General features: G+C 40.4%; 1 protein-coding gene across 1 annotated transcript in view; it reads right to left on the bottom strand.

Moving 5' to 3' along the window:
- SLC2A13 (solute carrier family 2 member 13) overlaps positions 1-19,097 on the bottom strand; it is a 288,312-nt gene that overhangs the window by 137,865 nt on the left and 131,350 nt on the right. Inside the window, exon 4 of the mRNA XM_008140555.3 lies at positions 13,188-13,296. Coding sequence (XP_008138777.2) covers positions 13,188-13,296 — 109 coding nt within the window. The remainder of the gene's footprint in view (positions 1-13,187; positions 13,297-19,097) is intronic.

Genomic DNA, 19,097 nt, shown 5'->3' with positions numbered 1-19,097 from the left:
TTCTCACCCTCTCCACTAAAATGACTACAAAATAAGTAATGGTTTTTAAAATAGGCAAGAATAAACAACACAAGAATGGGTGTTTTGGACAATAGGTAGAGAATAGACAAGTGTCAACTTGCTTAAAACAACAGATTATACAGGAAGGAACTTGAGAGAAGCAAGGTGATTTACAATACAGAACTCTAAAAAGGTCTATGAATTGGAGGCACCAGGTATTTTAGACAGTGGCTAAAAACAAGAGTACTGATTGAAAATCTTTATATAGGAATCAGTTAGAGCCGGCCCTCCTCATCCCAATCTCCCTCCCAGATAGATCCCTTACCCTACTCACACCAGGAAACAGCTTTATTGCCTAGAGATAGCGAATAACCAAGCTTTCAGACTTAAGGATGGTGGGCACAATTAAGGTCAGCTGCAAGGCATGGTCTGAAAATGAAACTCCACGACCTAAACAATTTGAGGGAGAACAACAATCAAGTCTGGGCACAGAATAAAGTTTCTTATGGCCTAATTTTTTTTTTTCTTCCCATTGAGCATTTCACAGGCAAGTACTGCAAAATACAGAGCCACCAAAAAACAAAACAAAAAAACCCCACAAAAAGACATAAAAACAAAAAGTGCCCAGAGAGCATCCAGACCAGAGGGAGCGGGATAATGGAGGCTCCAGGAGGAAGGTCTGCGAGAAAGGCAAGGGGTGGGAAGCAGGATGTGAAGCATAGTAACCTCCCTCTTGTATAAAACTGCTGTTTGAATTCTCTGCTATTGTTAGATAGTCCCTAGTCCTGTAAACTCTGTCATTGTAAACTCTGTCACTTTAGGACAGTCTCTTATTCCATAAAATGACTTTGTTTTTAGTTCAAATAATAGAAAAAGATAAACTTAACTGTCTGATCTTGCAAGCTAGCCATCCAATGTAACAGACTAATACAGACTAATAGTGATAATAATTCTCATATTCTTATGCCAAGTACTAACTCATTATGTATTCAAGGTTACAACTGACTGTAACAATAACTCACACAGAGCTCTTTGTAATATCTGCAAATAAAGAGGCTCGAAAAGTATAAATACGGGAAACTTCCTGTATGTGTTGCTCAGAGATTTGGAAGAGACACCTCCCTCTGGGCCTCGCACAATAAACCGACTCCTAATTAATTGGGTCATTAAGGCGTCTTGTATCTCGCTCATTGTTTTACGATACAACAGATGGAAGGTGGATGTCCTGAGGTTTCTCATTAGGTTAAACCATACAGAGAGGGTTTACAGTTCCATTGAAGAGTGTATGGGGAAATGTTAGTGAGGGGTACACTGAGCACTGAGCAAATTAAAGAAGGAGGCCATGGTTAACTATAGGGGAGAAAGAAAGGATGGTACATATGTATCAGGTCAGGCTCCGGGAAGAGAATACGGTGGAGAAGGCTGGGGAGCATGGCCGGAGTAGCAAACAGAAGATACGCAGTACAACAGCGAAGTACAGGTAAGCACAGCACACTCAGGTGCTCAGGTAAAAACAACGCTTCCATAGTCCTGACAATGAAAACAGTGAATATTAATTAGTTAATCCAAAAACCTGAGATATAACTATTTTTAAACCATTTAATTCATGGGTGGGGAGATGTGTGAATGTGAATGGCTGGGGGCAGCCGTTGGAGGTATTTCCTCTTCCATTGTGGGAAGTCAATACAGAATTTCAAAAACCGAAATTCATAAAAATTAGGTAAATATCACTCATTCAAGAATACAGATATTAATATGGAAAGAAATATCTAGAAGTGACAGCAATCACCTCTGGAGAGCAGAACTTGAGGCAGAGAGAGGGAGGAATTGGGACAACAGCTTTTCATGACAAACTTTATAGAACCTCGACTCTTGTATGTTAATACTGGGGTAAAAATTAAACTCAAAATAAAAAACATGAATCACCTTAGACCAAGTCTGTGACTTTTTTTTAACCCGCAGCATACATAACTCCACTTCAAAGATATAGTCTATTGTTTACTGAAAAAAGAGTTAAAAATCAGTAAAACAGAAAAACTGTTTTACTGTTCTTTAATAGATCAAATCAAACCAGTCAAGCCACTTGATTCATATTCTACCACCGAAATAACCAGCTAACCAACATTTTTCATCTGGTTGTTGAAACTTGATATGCATGCAACCTAAATTAGCAATGATTTTAATAACCCTATTAATTCACAAATTGTCTTTCTAATGAACTCCTGGAGAGAAATACTGTATTATTATATGATTATGCTGAAAACTCCTAGTCATTTCAGTTTTCCTGAGTTTCTAAACCATCCTACATAATAAAAAGGTAATATGCAAATTGCATCACTCCGCTACGCCCATGATTGGGCCAGCTGGAGGTGCGGGGGGCCGGACTCAGGGTGGCCGATTGGCTGGCGGTAGGAGCAGGGGAGGGGGGCGGGGACTCGTGAGTCCCCGACCCCCGCTCCTACCACCAGCCTAAACGGCCAGCGCTGCGGAAGGACCCATGGGGCCTGCGGAAGACACTGGTGGCGGAACTAGGGGTGGCCGATTGCGTGGCTGCCGGCACCAGTTTTCCGCCAGCAGCAGTTTTCCTCTGGCCATCCACCAATCGGAGCGCCTCCCGATTGGAGTTCCTCTCGGGGTGGCCGATCCTGCTGGCTGGAGGCGCTCCAATTGGCGGGTGGCCAGAGGAAAGCTGCTGCTGGCGGAAAACTGGTGCCGGCAGCCAGGTGAAGGAAAAGTCTATTGCACGAAACTTCATGCAACGGGCTTCTAGTTTAATTCATAAACTAATATATCCATAGCATTTATGTACAAACATACAATTTACTAAGAATTGATACACAAGAGAGATCTTGAGTGCCCTTCATCTCTAACCATTGCTATCAGAATCACTATAAGCATCATCTACTTCCTCTCTCCCCTACCAGACACAAAATGAACCCCCTACTATGACCAAAGTAGAGTTCTCATTCTCAATACTATAACTCGCTGCCCTTGCTGACACCTTTGCTGTTTATGCCCCCTCTTTTGTATGCCATTTCACCTGCCATCAGGGTCTGGCACCTACCTATAACCCTACCTGATCTGAGCCTTGAGAACCTGGGCCTTCTGAGCATCTAAAGCCAGTGCTATGGGAATGCTGGGGCTGAGGAAAATATACTTAGAATCTTGATTTGTAACTTGGGAGTTTTCCTATGACAGCAATGATATGATTGTTTCAATATTGCAGATACGGTAAGGCAGGAGGGATTTTGTGTACCAGCTTAACATAGCCAAAGAGTTTCTATTGGGAAATCATTCTTCTGTACTTCCAATTAAATTTTAAGTCCTTAGAAAATAGACCATTAGCAATTTGGAAGTGGACTCTGTAAAGATAAATGAAAGAGAAAAATACTGTCCCACAAAACAAATAGCCAGAATACAAACACCTAAAAGAATAAACACTCAAATGTATTTGTTTGCATTTTGTCCTAATTACCAAAATATTATTATAGTTTTAATTTACTGTATATAATATTATATTATTATAAAATCATAGTTTTATTGAGGGTAATTCATGGAGTCTTCATTTTATTACTTATGTAGTTAAATTTTCCTTTCCTTAGCTGATTTGATGTTTCCTCTTACTAAGCTGCCAACAGACCCTGCACAATCTAGTTCATTCCCCTCCTAGGAAAGGTGAAAGAATAACTCAGAAGTTGTATCAACACCTTTCTCCCATGCTGGCTTCAGTCCTGTGTTTTAATGGAATGAGTGGTGTGCAAGGGTGATTTTGATTTTACCGTATATTATTCTAGTACTTCTCCCACTGTGAGGCTTGCCAACCAAGAGAGATTCAGGTAAAGAGAGAAATAGAAAAAAAAAAAATGTTTTTCTCAGTTCTTTAATCAATTTACTCCGGATTTGGAAAAGTCCCCACTTCAAATAAAGGCAGAGTACAATATGACTACATTTCTTTTCTTGACTACTGAAGCACGATGAGTAAGTAATCCAATGTTTCAAATGACCTCCAGAATACTTAGCTTCCCATCTCTCAAAACTTCAGCAAGTGTTTATGATAGAAAAAGCAGCAATGGATGCATGATCATCAATGACATTGTCTGCCAAAGGGAAATACAACCATGTAATTGTCTGCATTTCCAATGCAACCAATACTTCCTGAGAGTCTACTGTGTGCTGGACACTCTTTAAAGGTGAACAAGACAGATGAGGGCTCTTCTCTCATGAGCTTAATAATAATGAACTGATGTGATATTGATGGGAGAAGGTGGCTATTTCAAATCGGGTCAAGGACTATCTGAGGTGGTGACATTTATATTTAGAGACAAGCAGAAGGAAAAGCAACTGAAAAGTCTCTAAGGTGGGAACAAACTTAGAGTTTGGGAAAAGACAATGTGGCTGAAACCTAGTAAATGGTGGGGTGAGGGAAGGAGATGAGAGGGGTGGACCACATGGGGACCAGATGGGGACAGTCTGTGGATCACGGTGAAGAGCTAGGTTGACTTTAAATGAGAAGGAAAGCTACCAGAAGTCTTGAGTAATAAAGAGTTAAGATCTTATTTCTATTTTTCAAAGGCCAATCTGGTTGCTCTGTGGAAAATGGAGGGTAAACATGGAAATAAGAAGACCAGTTGGGGAACTGGCTATTGCAATAAACCAGCAAAAGGCAATAATGGCTGTGATGGCTGATGGTCATGAAGATGAAGACAGAGGAGGGATATGTGCTCTATGATACAGCTGAGCCTCCCAAACTTTCTTGCTCCATGGGACTTGACTGCCTCAGTAATTGTTTTCATGGCATCCCTAAGCCAAACGAAATACCTAATGGTTCTGTGTATTAAGGTGCAAACTACTTAACAGAAGGAGTCTGAGCATGTCAATGTTCCCTCACAAACTTAAAGTATCCCACGTGAGGGAGTGAGGAGTGTCCCGTGCCTCTGCACAGTTTGGGAACTAGGGTTTTGGAGCTAAGAATTACTGAAGAAGTGGATGTGGGGAGTAAGAAGAAGAGCAAATCCAAGGTGATTCCTGGGTTTTAGGCCTGAGCAAGTAGATAGGTGGTTTGCAACTCTCTGAGATAAGTAAGAAAGAAGGAAAACCACCACCAAGGTAACACAATTGGTCAGAAACATGGTAAAATTTGACTACAGGTCTGATACCAAATAAAAAAATAATATAATAAATAATAAGCTGCTATGAGTTAGCCACATCAGAGTATATTAAATACAATATCTCATTTAATTCTAACAACATTATTAGTACATCTATTTCCAAAGACACCTACACCATATTCCCCTTAGCCCTCTTAGCTGATAAAAGTGACAGTAAGGTGTTGGCAAATGACAGTCGCATTCACTTAGCTGCAAATTATTTTTTTTTTAAATGAAATGAAGGTCTTAGGGGTGAAAAATAAAACTGAACATTTTGCAAATGTACGCAGCAGTTGTTGTAACGACTATACTATATTTCTATTCCTAAAATCGGAGCAATCTAATTGCCTGCCCTCACCTTGATCCAGATCAAAACAGAACGTATACAGGGAAAAGTTCTAAGTGGAATAGTAATTGAATGTCGACTCCTTAGGGCAGGTGGCATAACATCAATGACCTTGATGGGGCCTGGCCATGGAGAGGAGCAGGGAATGTGGGGAAAGGGAGAGAAGACACAGTACAAGAGGCAAAGCGGTCCCTTGAAATCTAGACTTTATTGTGAAATTTAACAAGTGCAAAAATCCTGCACCTTATAAAGACAACATGCCTACGGGATAAATTTAGTCTTGCAAACAATCTTAGATGCATGATTGCATTTTTTCAAATATACGTATGATAAGAGGCTGAGGGGAAAAGCACTAAGGAAGCTGAAGAGGATCATTATACAAGTGGTCTTCTATGCAGGAAACCGAAGTTAAAACTGCATAGCTAAATCTACTCTATACATTTTCTAGTACTGTGTGTTTTCACAGAAATGGAAATAGAGCACCTTATATTTAGTTCTGCATATTTTAACCGGCCCAGCAAAAAATAATCTTATCAAAATAAATGAAGACATTAAAGCAAGAGACACTGCTCCTTTTTCTCCCTGCCATGAATGACTGTCATCAGACTGCTTGTCTCTGCATCAAGCAGCTTAATGGCATTTGAAATCCTGTGATTCAACAGCCACAGGAAGCATAATCACAGACTTGGAGTCACTAACTTTAGCTCTTCAGTTGCCCTGACAAAGAAGGAACCAAGAGATGTGACTTGCAGAATTCTGTCATGGAATCTTCAGCGTATCTAATCCAACACTGTAAATCATTAGAAACTAGAGGACTGGTGCACGAAATTCGTGCATGGAGGGGGGGTTGTCCCTCAGCCCAGCCTGTACCCTCTCCAATCTGGGACCCCTCGAGGGATGTCCGACTGCCCGTTTAGGCTGGGATCGGGCCTAAATGGGCAGTCGGACATCCCTCTCACAATCCAGGACTGCTGGCTCCCAACTGCTTGCCTGCCTGCCTTCCTGGTTGCCCCTAACCGCTTCTGCCTGCCAGCCTGATCACCCCCTAACCACTATGCTGCCAGCCTGTTTGCCCCCAACTTCCCTCCTCTGCCGGCCTGGTTACCCCTAACTGCCCTCTCCTGCAGGGTTGATCACCTCCAACTGCCCTCCCTTGAAGGCTTGGTCCTTCTCAACTGCCCTCCCTTGCAGGCCGGGTGCCTCCCAACTGCCCTCCCCTGCCCTCCCCACCATCTTGTGGTGGCCATCTTGTGTCCACATGGGGGCAGGATCTTTGACCACATGGGGGCAGCCATATTGTGTATTGGAGTGATGGTCAATCTGCATAGTACTCTTTTATTAGATTGGATAGAGGCCTGGTGCAGGGGTGGGGGCCAGCTGGTTTGCCCTGAAGGGTGTCCCAGATCAGGTGGGGGTTCTCTTGGGGTGTGGGGAGGCCTGAGTGAGGGGCCTGTGGTGGTTTGCAGGTGGGCCACATCCACTGGCAATGCAAGTGGAGGCCCTGGTATCTGGAATTTATTTTCCTTCTACAATTGAAACTTTGTAGCCTGGAGCGGAGCCAAGCCTGGGCTCCCTCCGAGGCCCGCAGCCATTTGTGTTTGGACTATAATTGAAACTTTGTTGCCTTAAGCGGGTGGGCCCGGCCAGGGTGTGCGGAAAGCTTTGCTTTCCCTGTTGCTGGCGGCAACCCTGGCCTGCTCTCTCAAGCTCCATTCTGCCGCCATTTGTTTGAATTTGTTTACCTTCTATAATTGAAACTTTGTAGCTTGAGTGGAGGCTTAGGCCTGCAACGGCTGGCAGAAAGCTTGGCTTCCTCTGTTACCTAGGAAACCTTGCTCTCTGTGGCTGTAGCCATCTTGGTTTGTATTGCATACTCACTCTGATTGGATGGTGGGCGTGGCTTGTGGGCGTGGCTTGTGGGTGTGTCAGAGGTATGGTCAATTTACATATTTGTCTATTATTAGATAGGATGTCTTTGTAGCTTGTCACTAATTCTAAAGATCGGGACTCTTTGGGCAGTGGTTTTGAAAGATTCTATTCTCAAATCTTGAATGCTGTGGCTTTTGTTTTCCTAAGTCATACCTGCAAATCAGTTAAGGAACACACTCATACAGTCAGACTGAGACAGATCCAATAACACCATGCTATGGTCCCGGCTATGCATAGAACAAAACCAAAACTAAATAGTCAGAAGTAGCTAAAATCTAGCTGGCTCTCCTGGGAGAGGACTTTAAAGAGGGCAATGTTATTGTCTGTGTGGTCTTTGGGGGAAAATAGATACATAAATCTGCAGTTATAATAAAGAATAATAATTGTTATGACAGATATCCACCAGAGTGCTATAAGAGGCCAAAGGAAGGTCACCAAACTAGCCCCTGGGTGTAGGGAGATGACATGTGACCTGAGTTTGGAGGTCTCTTAGGGTAAGCTGGATATTTCCGGCTGGGACAATGGTACATATGAAGGCACTGAAGCCTGGATTAGTTTTCATCATCGCCAGAGGATAGGACGTTTTGGATAGCAGGAGGCAGCACATGTGGGAAGTGGTTGAACACAAGGTAGGGCAGAGATGAACAAAAGTCAGGCCATGAAGGGCTCTAGACTTTGAGCTCTGCTAAAGCTGTGGGGATCATTAAATGATTTTAAGTAAAGATGGAATAGGATTTCATTTTGTTTCAAACAAGTTCACTGGGAGAGATAAGAAGGATAAACGAAGGGAGGTATGATTTAAGGCAGAAAAGTCTCCTACAGTGTTACCCTACCTCCTGGCTTTACCTGTGTGGGCTAAGGTTAGTCTACTTTGATTTTTTGTTCTTAGGATTTGGGAAAATTCCATAATCTATTGTAGTTATAGTATCAGTATAACCACATATGAGCAAGACCAAAGGGAGATCTCAAAGGAGAGAGAAGGAAAGAGGATGCATACAGCCACAGAGAAGGACAAAATACCATGTGGACACAGAGGCTGAACAAGTGTCTCCGATTTCTGTCTCCAGCCCCTTGCCAGGTCCAGTGGTATTTCCTGCCTTCGGTCCCTATGCCCTCAATGTAAATACCCTTATTTTTCTTAAGCTTGATTTGAGTGGGATGCCTTTACTTCCAAATACAATAAGCCCTGACTTTTTAAGCAGGGCCTAAGCTTGAACAGATAATGAAAATAAAGAGCATAGCAAAGATATGTGACCTTATGAATAACCAATTGAAGGAAATTGCAGCTGTTTGAATTTAGATGGGCTGGCTCCCCAGCCACAGTCTTAGGCACCACTGGTCACCCCCGGCCCTGACCTGGGGATGAGAGGAAGAGGGGCATAGTTGGTGGGAAGTGACAGGGATTCAGTCTTACGCATGTAGAGACTTGTGAGAGTATCCACGTATAAAAGTGTCCAGCAGTTGGATATGGTTGTGCATCTCAGATGAGTTCTGATCTGGAAATGTAGACTAATCACCTCTAACATGTGGATGGCCATCAGAACCATGGGAGTGGACAAAATCTCTCAGTAGAGCTGTGAGCCAAAGCCTGGGGAGCACCAATGTTCAGGTGCAAATTGAGTAGGAAAAGCCATGAAGGAGACTCCACATGAAATGCTGCGATGTGTCAGTAAGACAAACATGTTTTAAAAGAACCACGCCCAGTGAGGAGAGCTCAGCTAGCGGACGTATTGAGAGGACAACAGAAGTGAATGTGGAAGAGGAAAACCGAACTCCCCAACCTCCTCTAAGTACCTCTTGTCTGGCAGGCATTTTGTTGTCTCATTTCATCTTCAAAACAACCTTTCAAGGTAGGTGACAGTGTATCCTTTTAAAGATAAGGCAAAAAACCCAAAAGCTCTCTGGGGATGGGCCGCGTCGTGTGTATTTCTAGTCTTTGTAGAGCAACTGCCACCTGTTTGTTTAAAAATGATTTAAAATTTGTTTAAAAATGAACTTAAAAAGTAAACATTTCTATACTTTTGCAATAGTCTACACCTGGAATTAACTGGACTGGTTACCCTCAACCGCACATATGATTTGGGGGGCAGGGTTCTGCTTTACTGGTACAACTAGCCTATTTCCTGAGGCACATCCGTGGATTTCTTGCTGCTAGTTCAACTCATTAACAACGTCTCCATTTCTTTTACTTATCATTCAGAAAGACATATGAGTCAGAGGAGGGCAGGCAAGGAAATAATCTTTTCAAATTACCAAAAGTACTCTGAGGAACCCAAAATCATTGTTGCTGACACTGTACAAACCATGGAGGTAAGTCTCCAAAAATTACCACAGAACCTGAAAATCACATCTAACTCAGAAAGCAAGCCAAAAGGATCTGACAACCTTTTGATATAAAACACTAGTCACGCCACATGGGTATACTTAGCTACAGTTTCCTCACCTCCTAAGAAGGCATCATTAGCTTTTATCATTCAAAGGTCATGGAGGTCTTTTCTCCCTGACTTAAACTTTACATAAAAAGAACACGTCTAGCCCAGCCGGCGTGGCTCAGTGTTTGAGCATTGACCTATGAACCAGGAGATCACGGTACAATTCCTGGTCAGAGCACATGCCCGGGTTGCAGGCTTGATCCCCAATGTGGGGCGTACAGGAGGCAGCCGATCAATGATTCTCTCTCATCATTGATGTTTCTATCTCTCTCTCCCTCTCTCTTCCTCTCTGAAATCAATAAATACATATTAAAAAAAAAAGAACATGTCTAATACTGAAGTAGACAACTCTCCTTTCACATCAATAAGTTAGAAGAAAACCACTCTTATGATTCCTTTCTATAGCTTGAAAATAGAGACATGCATGAAAGAGAGGTATAATAATTTTGTGTCTACAGAGGATGCCACAAATCCTGGATTGAAGGGTGTGAGACAAAGAGGATGGGTTAACTGTGGAATGTCCTTGTGTTCCACAAATGCCCTGGAATTTCTAAACTGCAAGAGTCAGCAAAAGGGAAATAAAAATGTGGTCTTACCATATAAAAAGTTAACATCTAGGACAATCATAAGAATGTGCTAAGCATTTAATAAATCTTCCAAAAATTATATGAACAAAATACACTTTTCTCTCTTAGAACTAAAATTGATCTCTTACAGTCTAACTTTTCATGCAAGAAGATGAAAAGTTTTAAAATATTTCAAATGTTTTAACTTCTACTTCTACTTGAAAACTCCATTTTCTCTCATTCAAATGTACATTAAAGTCCATCTACTCCACTTTAGAGTTAATGAAGGCAATTAACTGACATGCCTAAAATCCCACAGTGGAGACAGACATTGGAACTAATTCTCTGGATTCCTGGGTCAATATTCTTCCCAGCACATTAAACCCATCTTTCAAAAGAGTGAACCATGAACCTTACCATTTTCTCCTCTATCCGGTGATGTTCATTCAATGCATACAAATGACTACAAATATACTCATCTTGAAACATTCCAATGAGATAAGCATATTATCTCTCAATAGCTTTTTGGATTATGTTCAGAGTCATACTGAGGAGGCAGAGAGGGAGAAAGCTCACATTAGTGAGCTGGTGCTTTGGCCCACTTATCCTGCCTGCCGTGGATCTCTGGCAGAGAAAAACCTCACCTCTGGCTCAGATTTACGACATGAGAGTGCATAAATCCCTATTCTTTTCTTCTAATTTCCTGTCCTGTCACCTTTATTTTTCTCTACATTTACCACCACTGAGCATACCCGCTTGTTGTGCCATGTTTCCTAATTGCATGGTAATTTCTTATACGAGGAGAACTTGTTGGAAGAGCTCTCCACAAAAATGGAACAGATTAAAAAATACTGCACTTATGAAATTAAGTTAATTAAATATGATTAACAAACATAAATGACTCATCCAACCACCAGGCTGGCTTGCCTAGGAACTCTAGGTCAGGGTATAAGGCACAAGCCTTCCCTGGGTGCCAGCAGATGAAAGAATTTGATTCCTGAGATGGATGCAATTTTATTAGCACACAAACAGTCATTTTAGATTTTTATCCTTGGATAGTACTGAATCCCACTAACTGATTTCTTACCTGACATCACCCCCAAACAAGCTTTAAACAGTCAGCTCTAAGCATTTCAGGGGTTCGACAGCTAAACGGCAGCCCATGTGATCTAGAGTCAGAAAACCAGAGCTCCACCCTCAGCTCTGACACTTAATTGTGTAACAGTGAACAAGTCACCTCACTCTTTAAGTCTCAGCTTCCTAACCTAGAGAATAAGGAGAAAAACTGCTCTGTCTACGTGACAAGATATTTATGAAGATCAAGAGAGACTGTGTCTATGAAATTATTTTATGGTCTTATATATGTAAATGAGTAAAAATGTTTAGCATGACAATAATTAATAATTACACCATTAGAGGAGCTAACATTTTTTATCCTATTTTCCCTTTTCTGTCAATATTTATTGAGTTAATACATGCTACTGCAGTACCTGGTATTGAATGATCAATAAATTATAGCTATTGATATTATTATTAATACAAGGGCATGTTTTTCAAAGGTCTTTATTTATCTCTTGTAAATACAACAGAAGAAGCGATCTCCTGAGAATTAAGGTAAAGCAGTTATGGCAGTAAGAATGATCTGCCCAATCGATACAATTGCTCATTTCTCACCCCTACCTTAAGTAAGTGGGAAAGGGAAGAGTAAGCAGAGATGAACTTGGACACATGAATCAAAGAAGAGTAGATTAAAAGTAGAGGACAGGTATAGAGTATCCAAAAGTGTCTATTCCCCCACAACCCTTTTTACTCCTTCTCCTGTTTACTGCTGATTTTCTGTGTAACCTTAAAATGAGTCATTTAACCACTTGGTCTTTCTCAGGATACCTTCCACCTCCCAAGATGCATTGATTATGTGTTTATCAGAATATATCAAAATATAGCTTATTGTAAGTTTCCTCAAAAGAAGAAAAATGCTAACAAACCCAGACAGAACCAGATTTTTTTCTTTCTCTCTCTACCTTCCTACATAATCTCTCACACATTTTTGTTAAGGTAATATTGTGGGAAGACTCCATTTATTAGTAGTCATCAGATAAAAATTTTATACTTGTCCTAGCTGGTTTGGTTCAGTGGATAGTGTCAGCCTGTGGACTGATGGGTCCTGGGTTCAATTCCGGTCAAGGGCACATGCTCGGGGTTTCGGGCTCAATCCCCACTAGGGGGCGTGCAAGAGGCAGTCAATCAATGATTATCTCTCTCATCATTGATGTTTCTCTCTCTCTCTGCCTTCCTCTCGGAAATCAATAAAAAATATATTTATATAAAAATGTGTAGATATAAAATAGAAAATAATTAACATTGTAATAGATCACAAGAAAATAATTTCTTAAGAAAGTTTTCTTCAAATTAATGATCATCACTTTTATCTATCACTCCTCTCTCCTTTTATGTGAAAATATTTTATTGGTCTGTGAGATACAGTGTAATAATATTGACACTTTTATATCAGGGAATTTAGTAAGGAAGAACTGGATGGCATAAAAGAGAAATTGTATGAAATCAAATAAAGCCAATAATCACAACAAAATAAACCACCTCCTTCTAGTTACAAATGAATAGGATTAAAAAAGTACAAAGTTAAGTATCTTCCAAAGGAAAATCCTATCCATTTAATAACAAATCACCAAAAGTCCTATTCTTTTTTTTCCATATAAAATAATACCTTCATAGTATTTTCAGTGAAAATCCAGAAAGAAATACATACATGACGGTGTTAATGCCTGAGAGCTGTTGGAACATCTGTAGGCCACAACCCACAATCAAAGCGCGGCGAGTGGGGGGGTAACTCAGCATTCTGCAGATCACGGGTCCAGCTTTTTAAAAAAGAAAAAGAAAGACAAATCTATTATTTTCAGTTGCCATAGTAATTTACCCCATTAGGATACATTTCCCCAAATTTCTATGAAATCAACATGTCTTGGAATTTCAAAATAGAACATATAGACTTTTGCAGAAATCTGGGCACAATGTACTTTTCAAACAAACATATATCTATGTGAATACAAGAAAGACCTACATAACTCTAAGTGTCAGAAATTAGTCTTCCTTAAATCTCTACAAGCTGTATTAACTATTCTTTGTTCTTCCACTTCCTTGGCAATTAATTCTTACTTAAAATCCACTCAATGATGAATTACTTACAAAGTCATTGACAAATTGCTTTAATCACCAAAAAAAAAAAAAAAAAGGCACCATTAAAAACAATTAAACAAGGAACAGAATTCATTTGACTAAAGTAACAAAATTCTTTCTAATCTACTCAAGTCAAGAAATTTGGGCATGATATCAGACTTTGTTATCATGGATAACAATGGATATTATTAATAAAAGTTACCAAAAATAATAAAAGAAAATTAATGTCTATTTTATATAGGGGTGTGTGTGTTTATATATACACACACATACACACACACACACACACATTTTCAATAGGGTGCAGATGATTTGGCCTCTCTATCGGAACTCTGGATCAATTCTGGAAAGCTGTAGATATGAACCACTGAGGCCTTAATAAGGTGACTAACCTAATTGATGTACACCATTTGGGCGTAATTACTAAAAGTGCCCCTTCTATTCACGTAAGTGCTTCAATTACACCTTCAAGAGGTATTCTATATACTGTCCTCATGAGGCCAGCATGGACCCTAAGGATCTACGTTCTACGGTATTCCTGCTGTTAGAGGACATGGCCTGAAATCATTGGGATGTTAATTGCTTAATTAGAGGCTTTTTTTCCCCCCCTGGAGGCCAGTTTCATTAATGAACTCTAAACCAAGACAAGTAAATTAAAATCCAAGGAAGTCTTACCATTTCAGGATTCTTTTGGAAATCTCATATTCCAATTCACAGAAATGGAACAGAACATGCTGATGTCTTAGCAATAACAGTTATTGTGGGATGTCAAGCCAGGGTATTAATTAGAACTGAGTATTATAGGAGTGAGAATATTCATCTCTACATAGGTGTGTTACTAATTACATGAAAACCTTATTTCCTGCAAATGATTGTGTGGCTAAGTGGTAAGACAGGACGCTGATAGAGAAGCACTGATATTCACTCAAAGCTCACTGTGGTGACAACCCATTTAGAAAGCAGGCTGAGGGAATTCTAAATGTCAAACTGCCTTAGAGTCAAGTGAGGCAGTGTTAAAACCTAGAAATGTTGTGTGAAATAGGTAGATTTAGGGAGCTTTACTGTAACCATATTAAACTATTATCTGGATCAGTTGATGAGCGGGCCTGTCTGCAAATTTAGATATCTGTAAAGAAGCCACAGAATAAAAAAACCGAACATAGTATCATAAATATCCTCCAATATCCATAAACAAAAAACTTCAAATAAGAAAGATTACCATTCACTTGTACCATGGAAAACTTATAAAACAGCAGCAATTGACAATAGAACAAAGGCAAGCAAAACCCCTTTTCAGGTTTTAGAGGCTTCCACATATGAGAAACTGGCTTTCTTCAACAGAATACAATCTTTGGATAGCTGCATCTGCTTTTACTATTAAACTGTTCCATGATTTGATGGACAGACTAGGTAATACTGATTTTGGAGGGAAAAATATTATGATGAAATTATGGCAAATTAGGCTTAAAATATGACTTGCCAAAATATCAAGAGATAAACTATTGCATAAACGTCACATTTATTTTCTAGTTTTTGATAATCTGGCTTTGAACTTTATCTTGCTTTGAATTTCTTGTTGAAATAAACAATGGTAGTTCTTTATTAGATGTTTTTTTTAAAGGATGAATTTGGTCATAGCAGCTCCACATCTGATTATATATAAAATTTAAAAATTTCCTTTCATTAAATCATAAACCTAGCTTTATTAGACAATAAAACTTAACAAATGCAAACTATCATTAACCTTTATATCACAGAAGCTATGAGGCAGAAAAAAAAAATCAAATGCATTAATTGGTCCAATGTTCATAAGTGAACATTTAAAATGTCACACTCTACTTACTACCTTTTTTTAATTTTTTAAATTAAAAACACTTTGTGTACACAAATACTTCATACTTAATTTTAAAAATTTTGTGTCTCTGAAACACAGAAATTCCCACACAATAAAAACTAAAACCTCTCAATAACCAAAGTAGATTGGAAATGCAAGACTCAGAATATCCTACATAATAAAAGGCTAATATGCAAATAGACCAAATGGTGGAACAACCAAACAACCAGTTGCTATGACGTGCGCTGACCACCCGGGGGCGCGTGCAGGCATTGGCAGCAGGTGACAGAGCGTGGAATATGGCGGGCGTTGGCCGTGGCAGGATGGGAGAGCAGGTAAGCGGGGGCGCCAGACCAAGGTGGGGCACCGGTTGCTGTCAGCGGGGTGAGCCTCTGGTGGTTACTGAAAATTCTTTGCTCCCATGCGCCATGGTCTTGGAGCCATCAGTGGGTGCAAGCGGCGGCTGCCAGTCCCAATCACCCCTCAGGGCTTCTCCACCTCCCCCTGCTACTGAGGGGGCGATCAAGGCTGGCAGCCGCTGCTCACACCTGCTGACAGCGCTGGACCTGCTTGCACCCACTGCTGGCACTGGACCAAATCGCTCCCTGCCGTCAGCAGGTGTGGGGCCGGGGCCGTTAGCACGTGGGAGCAGTGGCGGTGGCAGAGGGGCTGCTGGCAGACAGGGGGCTGGGGGCTGCTACGGGAGGGTGGGCCGAGACCCACCCCTGTGCCCACCGCAGCCTCGAGGCCCACAGTTACTTTTCAAGGTGCACGAATTCATGCACTGGGCCCCTAGTAACATAATAAAACAACAGATGTGAGAACCCAAAATGGGTCCGTCTGTTTCTTCATTCTGAACACCTCTCACTAAGTAACTTTCACAATGGTTGTCCAGCTGTGGCAGGGGCTCTGGTGGCATAGATGTCAAGGACAGTCCCACAAGTGCAGCTGTTCCTGGGGACAGGTGTCTCTGAAGGACTGAGCCTACAGAAGCCTCTCCAGGTATGATTAAAAATGCACCAGAACATATTTTGTATATGATCCTAGCTTTTGATTTCCACTTCCAGTCAAAATGAGTAATAGTCACCAGTTACCTCCAACATGAAACAACTAAAACACCATGCAAGAAATGAATGAAACAGTAGTTCTCATGATAAAGGAACAAAGGATAGTGACTCCTAAGATTCAGGAAACATATGAGATGAAACCTACAACCATCCCAGCTTAATGTCCAGGCTGCAGCAGAGGGAGGGGAATCAGGCAGATCTTGGTTGTTTCCATGCGCTGAAAAATGCAGCTCAGAATCCAGGAATGCCAGTGGCTCCAGTTCACAGGGCAGAGTGCCAAAGAGAAAGATTCATAGGAGAGGACCTTGGCGATCTACAGCCCCCCAAGTATTCAGTTGAGTACTGAGGAGTGGATATATGTGAGGAAACTACCAAGGCAGGGGAAGAGCCAAAGAAAAGGATTAAAGAAATCAGTCTCAGGAATTCTCACAGGTCTGGGAACAAGACCTGTTCCTTCCAACCTAGACTATAAGAAAGAGTATTCAAGAGGGTTTTACCTCAGTAATACTATAAATTTAGTCTTAAACACTGTGTGGATACCATCTAAAACAGCTTAAAAGCAACTGCTTTCAAGTAACAGAGAATAGCGTCCCAGAACAAAATTCAGCAGTAAGATAAAAATTTACAGTATCTGGAATATAATAAAAAATCACCAGGCATCCCAAAAGACAGAGAAGTACAATCTGTAACAATAAGGGGATTAATTCATCAAGAGGACATAACAACCCTAAGTGTCTATGCACCTAATCAGAGTTTCAAAATGTATGAAACAAAATGTATGACACAACTGCAAGGGGAAATATAAAAGCCCACAATTATACTCAGATATTCATTCCATCATCCCTTTCTCAATAACTGATGGAAAAAGTAGGCTGAAAATTAGCAAAGATACAGAAGACCTCAACAGCACTCTCAACAAACTTGACCTAACTGATATTTAAACAACATTCTACTGACGAAGAACAGAATACACATTCTTTCCAAGAGTAAATGCATGGTAAATGTCTTGAAACATTTACCAAGACAGATTATATTTTGAGGTCTAAAACCAGTCTCAATTAATTTAAAAGGATTCAAGTCACCCTAACCGGTTTGGCTCAGTGAATAAAGCATCAGCCTGCAGACTGAAGGGTCCCAGGTTCGATTCAGGTCCAGGGCACATGCCTGGCTTGTGGGCTCAATCCCAAGTAGGGGGCGTGCAAGGGGCAACCAATCAATGATTCTCTCTCATCATTAATGTTTCTACCTCTCTCTCCTCTTCCTTCCTCTCTGAAATAAATAAAAATATATTTTAAAAAAAGGATTCAAGTCATACAAAGGAATGTTCTCTGACTATACTAAAATTAATATAGAAATCAATAACTGAAAGACAACTGAAATATTCTCCCCAAATTTGAAAATAAATAATACCTTTCCATGGATCAATAAAATAATGGAAAATCAGAAAGTATTCTGAACTGAAAGAATATGAAAATGATGCATATGAAAATTTGCAAAATGAAGCTAAAGTAGAACAGAGGAAATTTAATAGCAATGTCTTTGGTTCCCACCTTACAAAACCAGAAAAAGAGGGACAGATGAAACAAAAAATAAGGATCAGATAAAAAGAATAATAAAGATCAGAGTGGAAATCATTGAAACAGATAATAAGACAACGGAGAAAACAGCAATGACACCAAAAGCTGGTTCTTTGACGACATCGATAAAATGGGTAAACTTTGAGCCAGACTGTGGAAGGTTGAATACCAGCACAACTTAATCCCTGGAACTTGTTAATGTTACCTTAGATGGCAAAAAGAACTTTGCAGATGTGATTAAGTTAAGGATTTTGCTTACCCTGGGTTATTCTAATTGGCTCTAAGCAGGATAGTATGTATAAAGGGGTACCTACAGGATGGAACCAAAGGGAGACTCAGGACAGAATAGGAGAAATCAATGTGACCATGAATGCAGAGACTGGACTGATGCAGCAATAAGCCAAGAATGATGGCTACCACCAGAAGCTGGAGAAAGCAAGGAATAGGTTGTCCCTAGAGCCACTGGACGGAGCACAGCCTTTCAGGCATCTTCATTTCAACCCAGTGAACTAATTCTGAACTTGTGGCCACCAGACTGTGAGAATAAATTTCTCTTGTTTTAAGCTACCAAGTTTGTGATTATTTGTTACAGCAGCCATAGGAAACTAATACCCAGAATGATCAGGAAAAAAAAAAAAAAGAGAGAGAGAGAGAGAGAGAGAGAGAGAGAGAGAGAGAGAGAGAGAGAAGACACAAATTACCAATATCATGAGTAAGGGAAGTAAGATCATTATAGATTGTTCTACAGATATTTAAAAAATAATTTTTAAAAAAGTGTATTAACAACTCTGTCATTAAATTCAACATCTTAGAGGTAATAGGCAAATTCCCTAAAAAACAGGATCTTCCAAAGCTAACTCAAAAAATAGACTAAAAACACAGCCCTATAAGCTATTACAAATATTGAATTTGTCGGTAAAACTCTCTCCCAAGTCAAAATGGCTGGACAGAAAGCAGATCAGTGGTTGCCTGTGGAAGAAAGGGGTACAAAGGAAAGTTTTTGA

This window comes from Eptesicus fuscus, chromosome 7 (assembly GCF_027574615.1).
Source record: "Eptesicus fuscus isolate TK198812 chromosome 7, DD_ASM_mEF_20220401, whole genome shotgun sequence".
Classification (NCBI taxonomy): domain Eukaryota; kingdom Metazoa; phylum Chordata; class Mammalia; order Chiroptera; family Vespertilionidae; genus Eptesicus; species Eptesicus fuscus.
The sequence above is the reverse complement of the archived record's forward strand: the minus strand, read 5'-3'. Positions and strand labels throughout refer to the sequence as shown.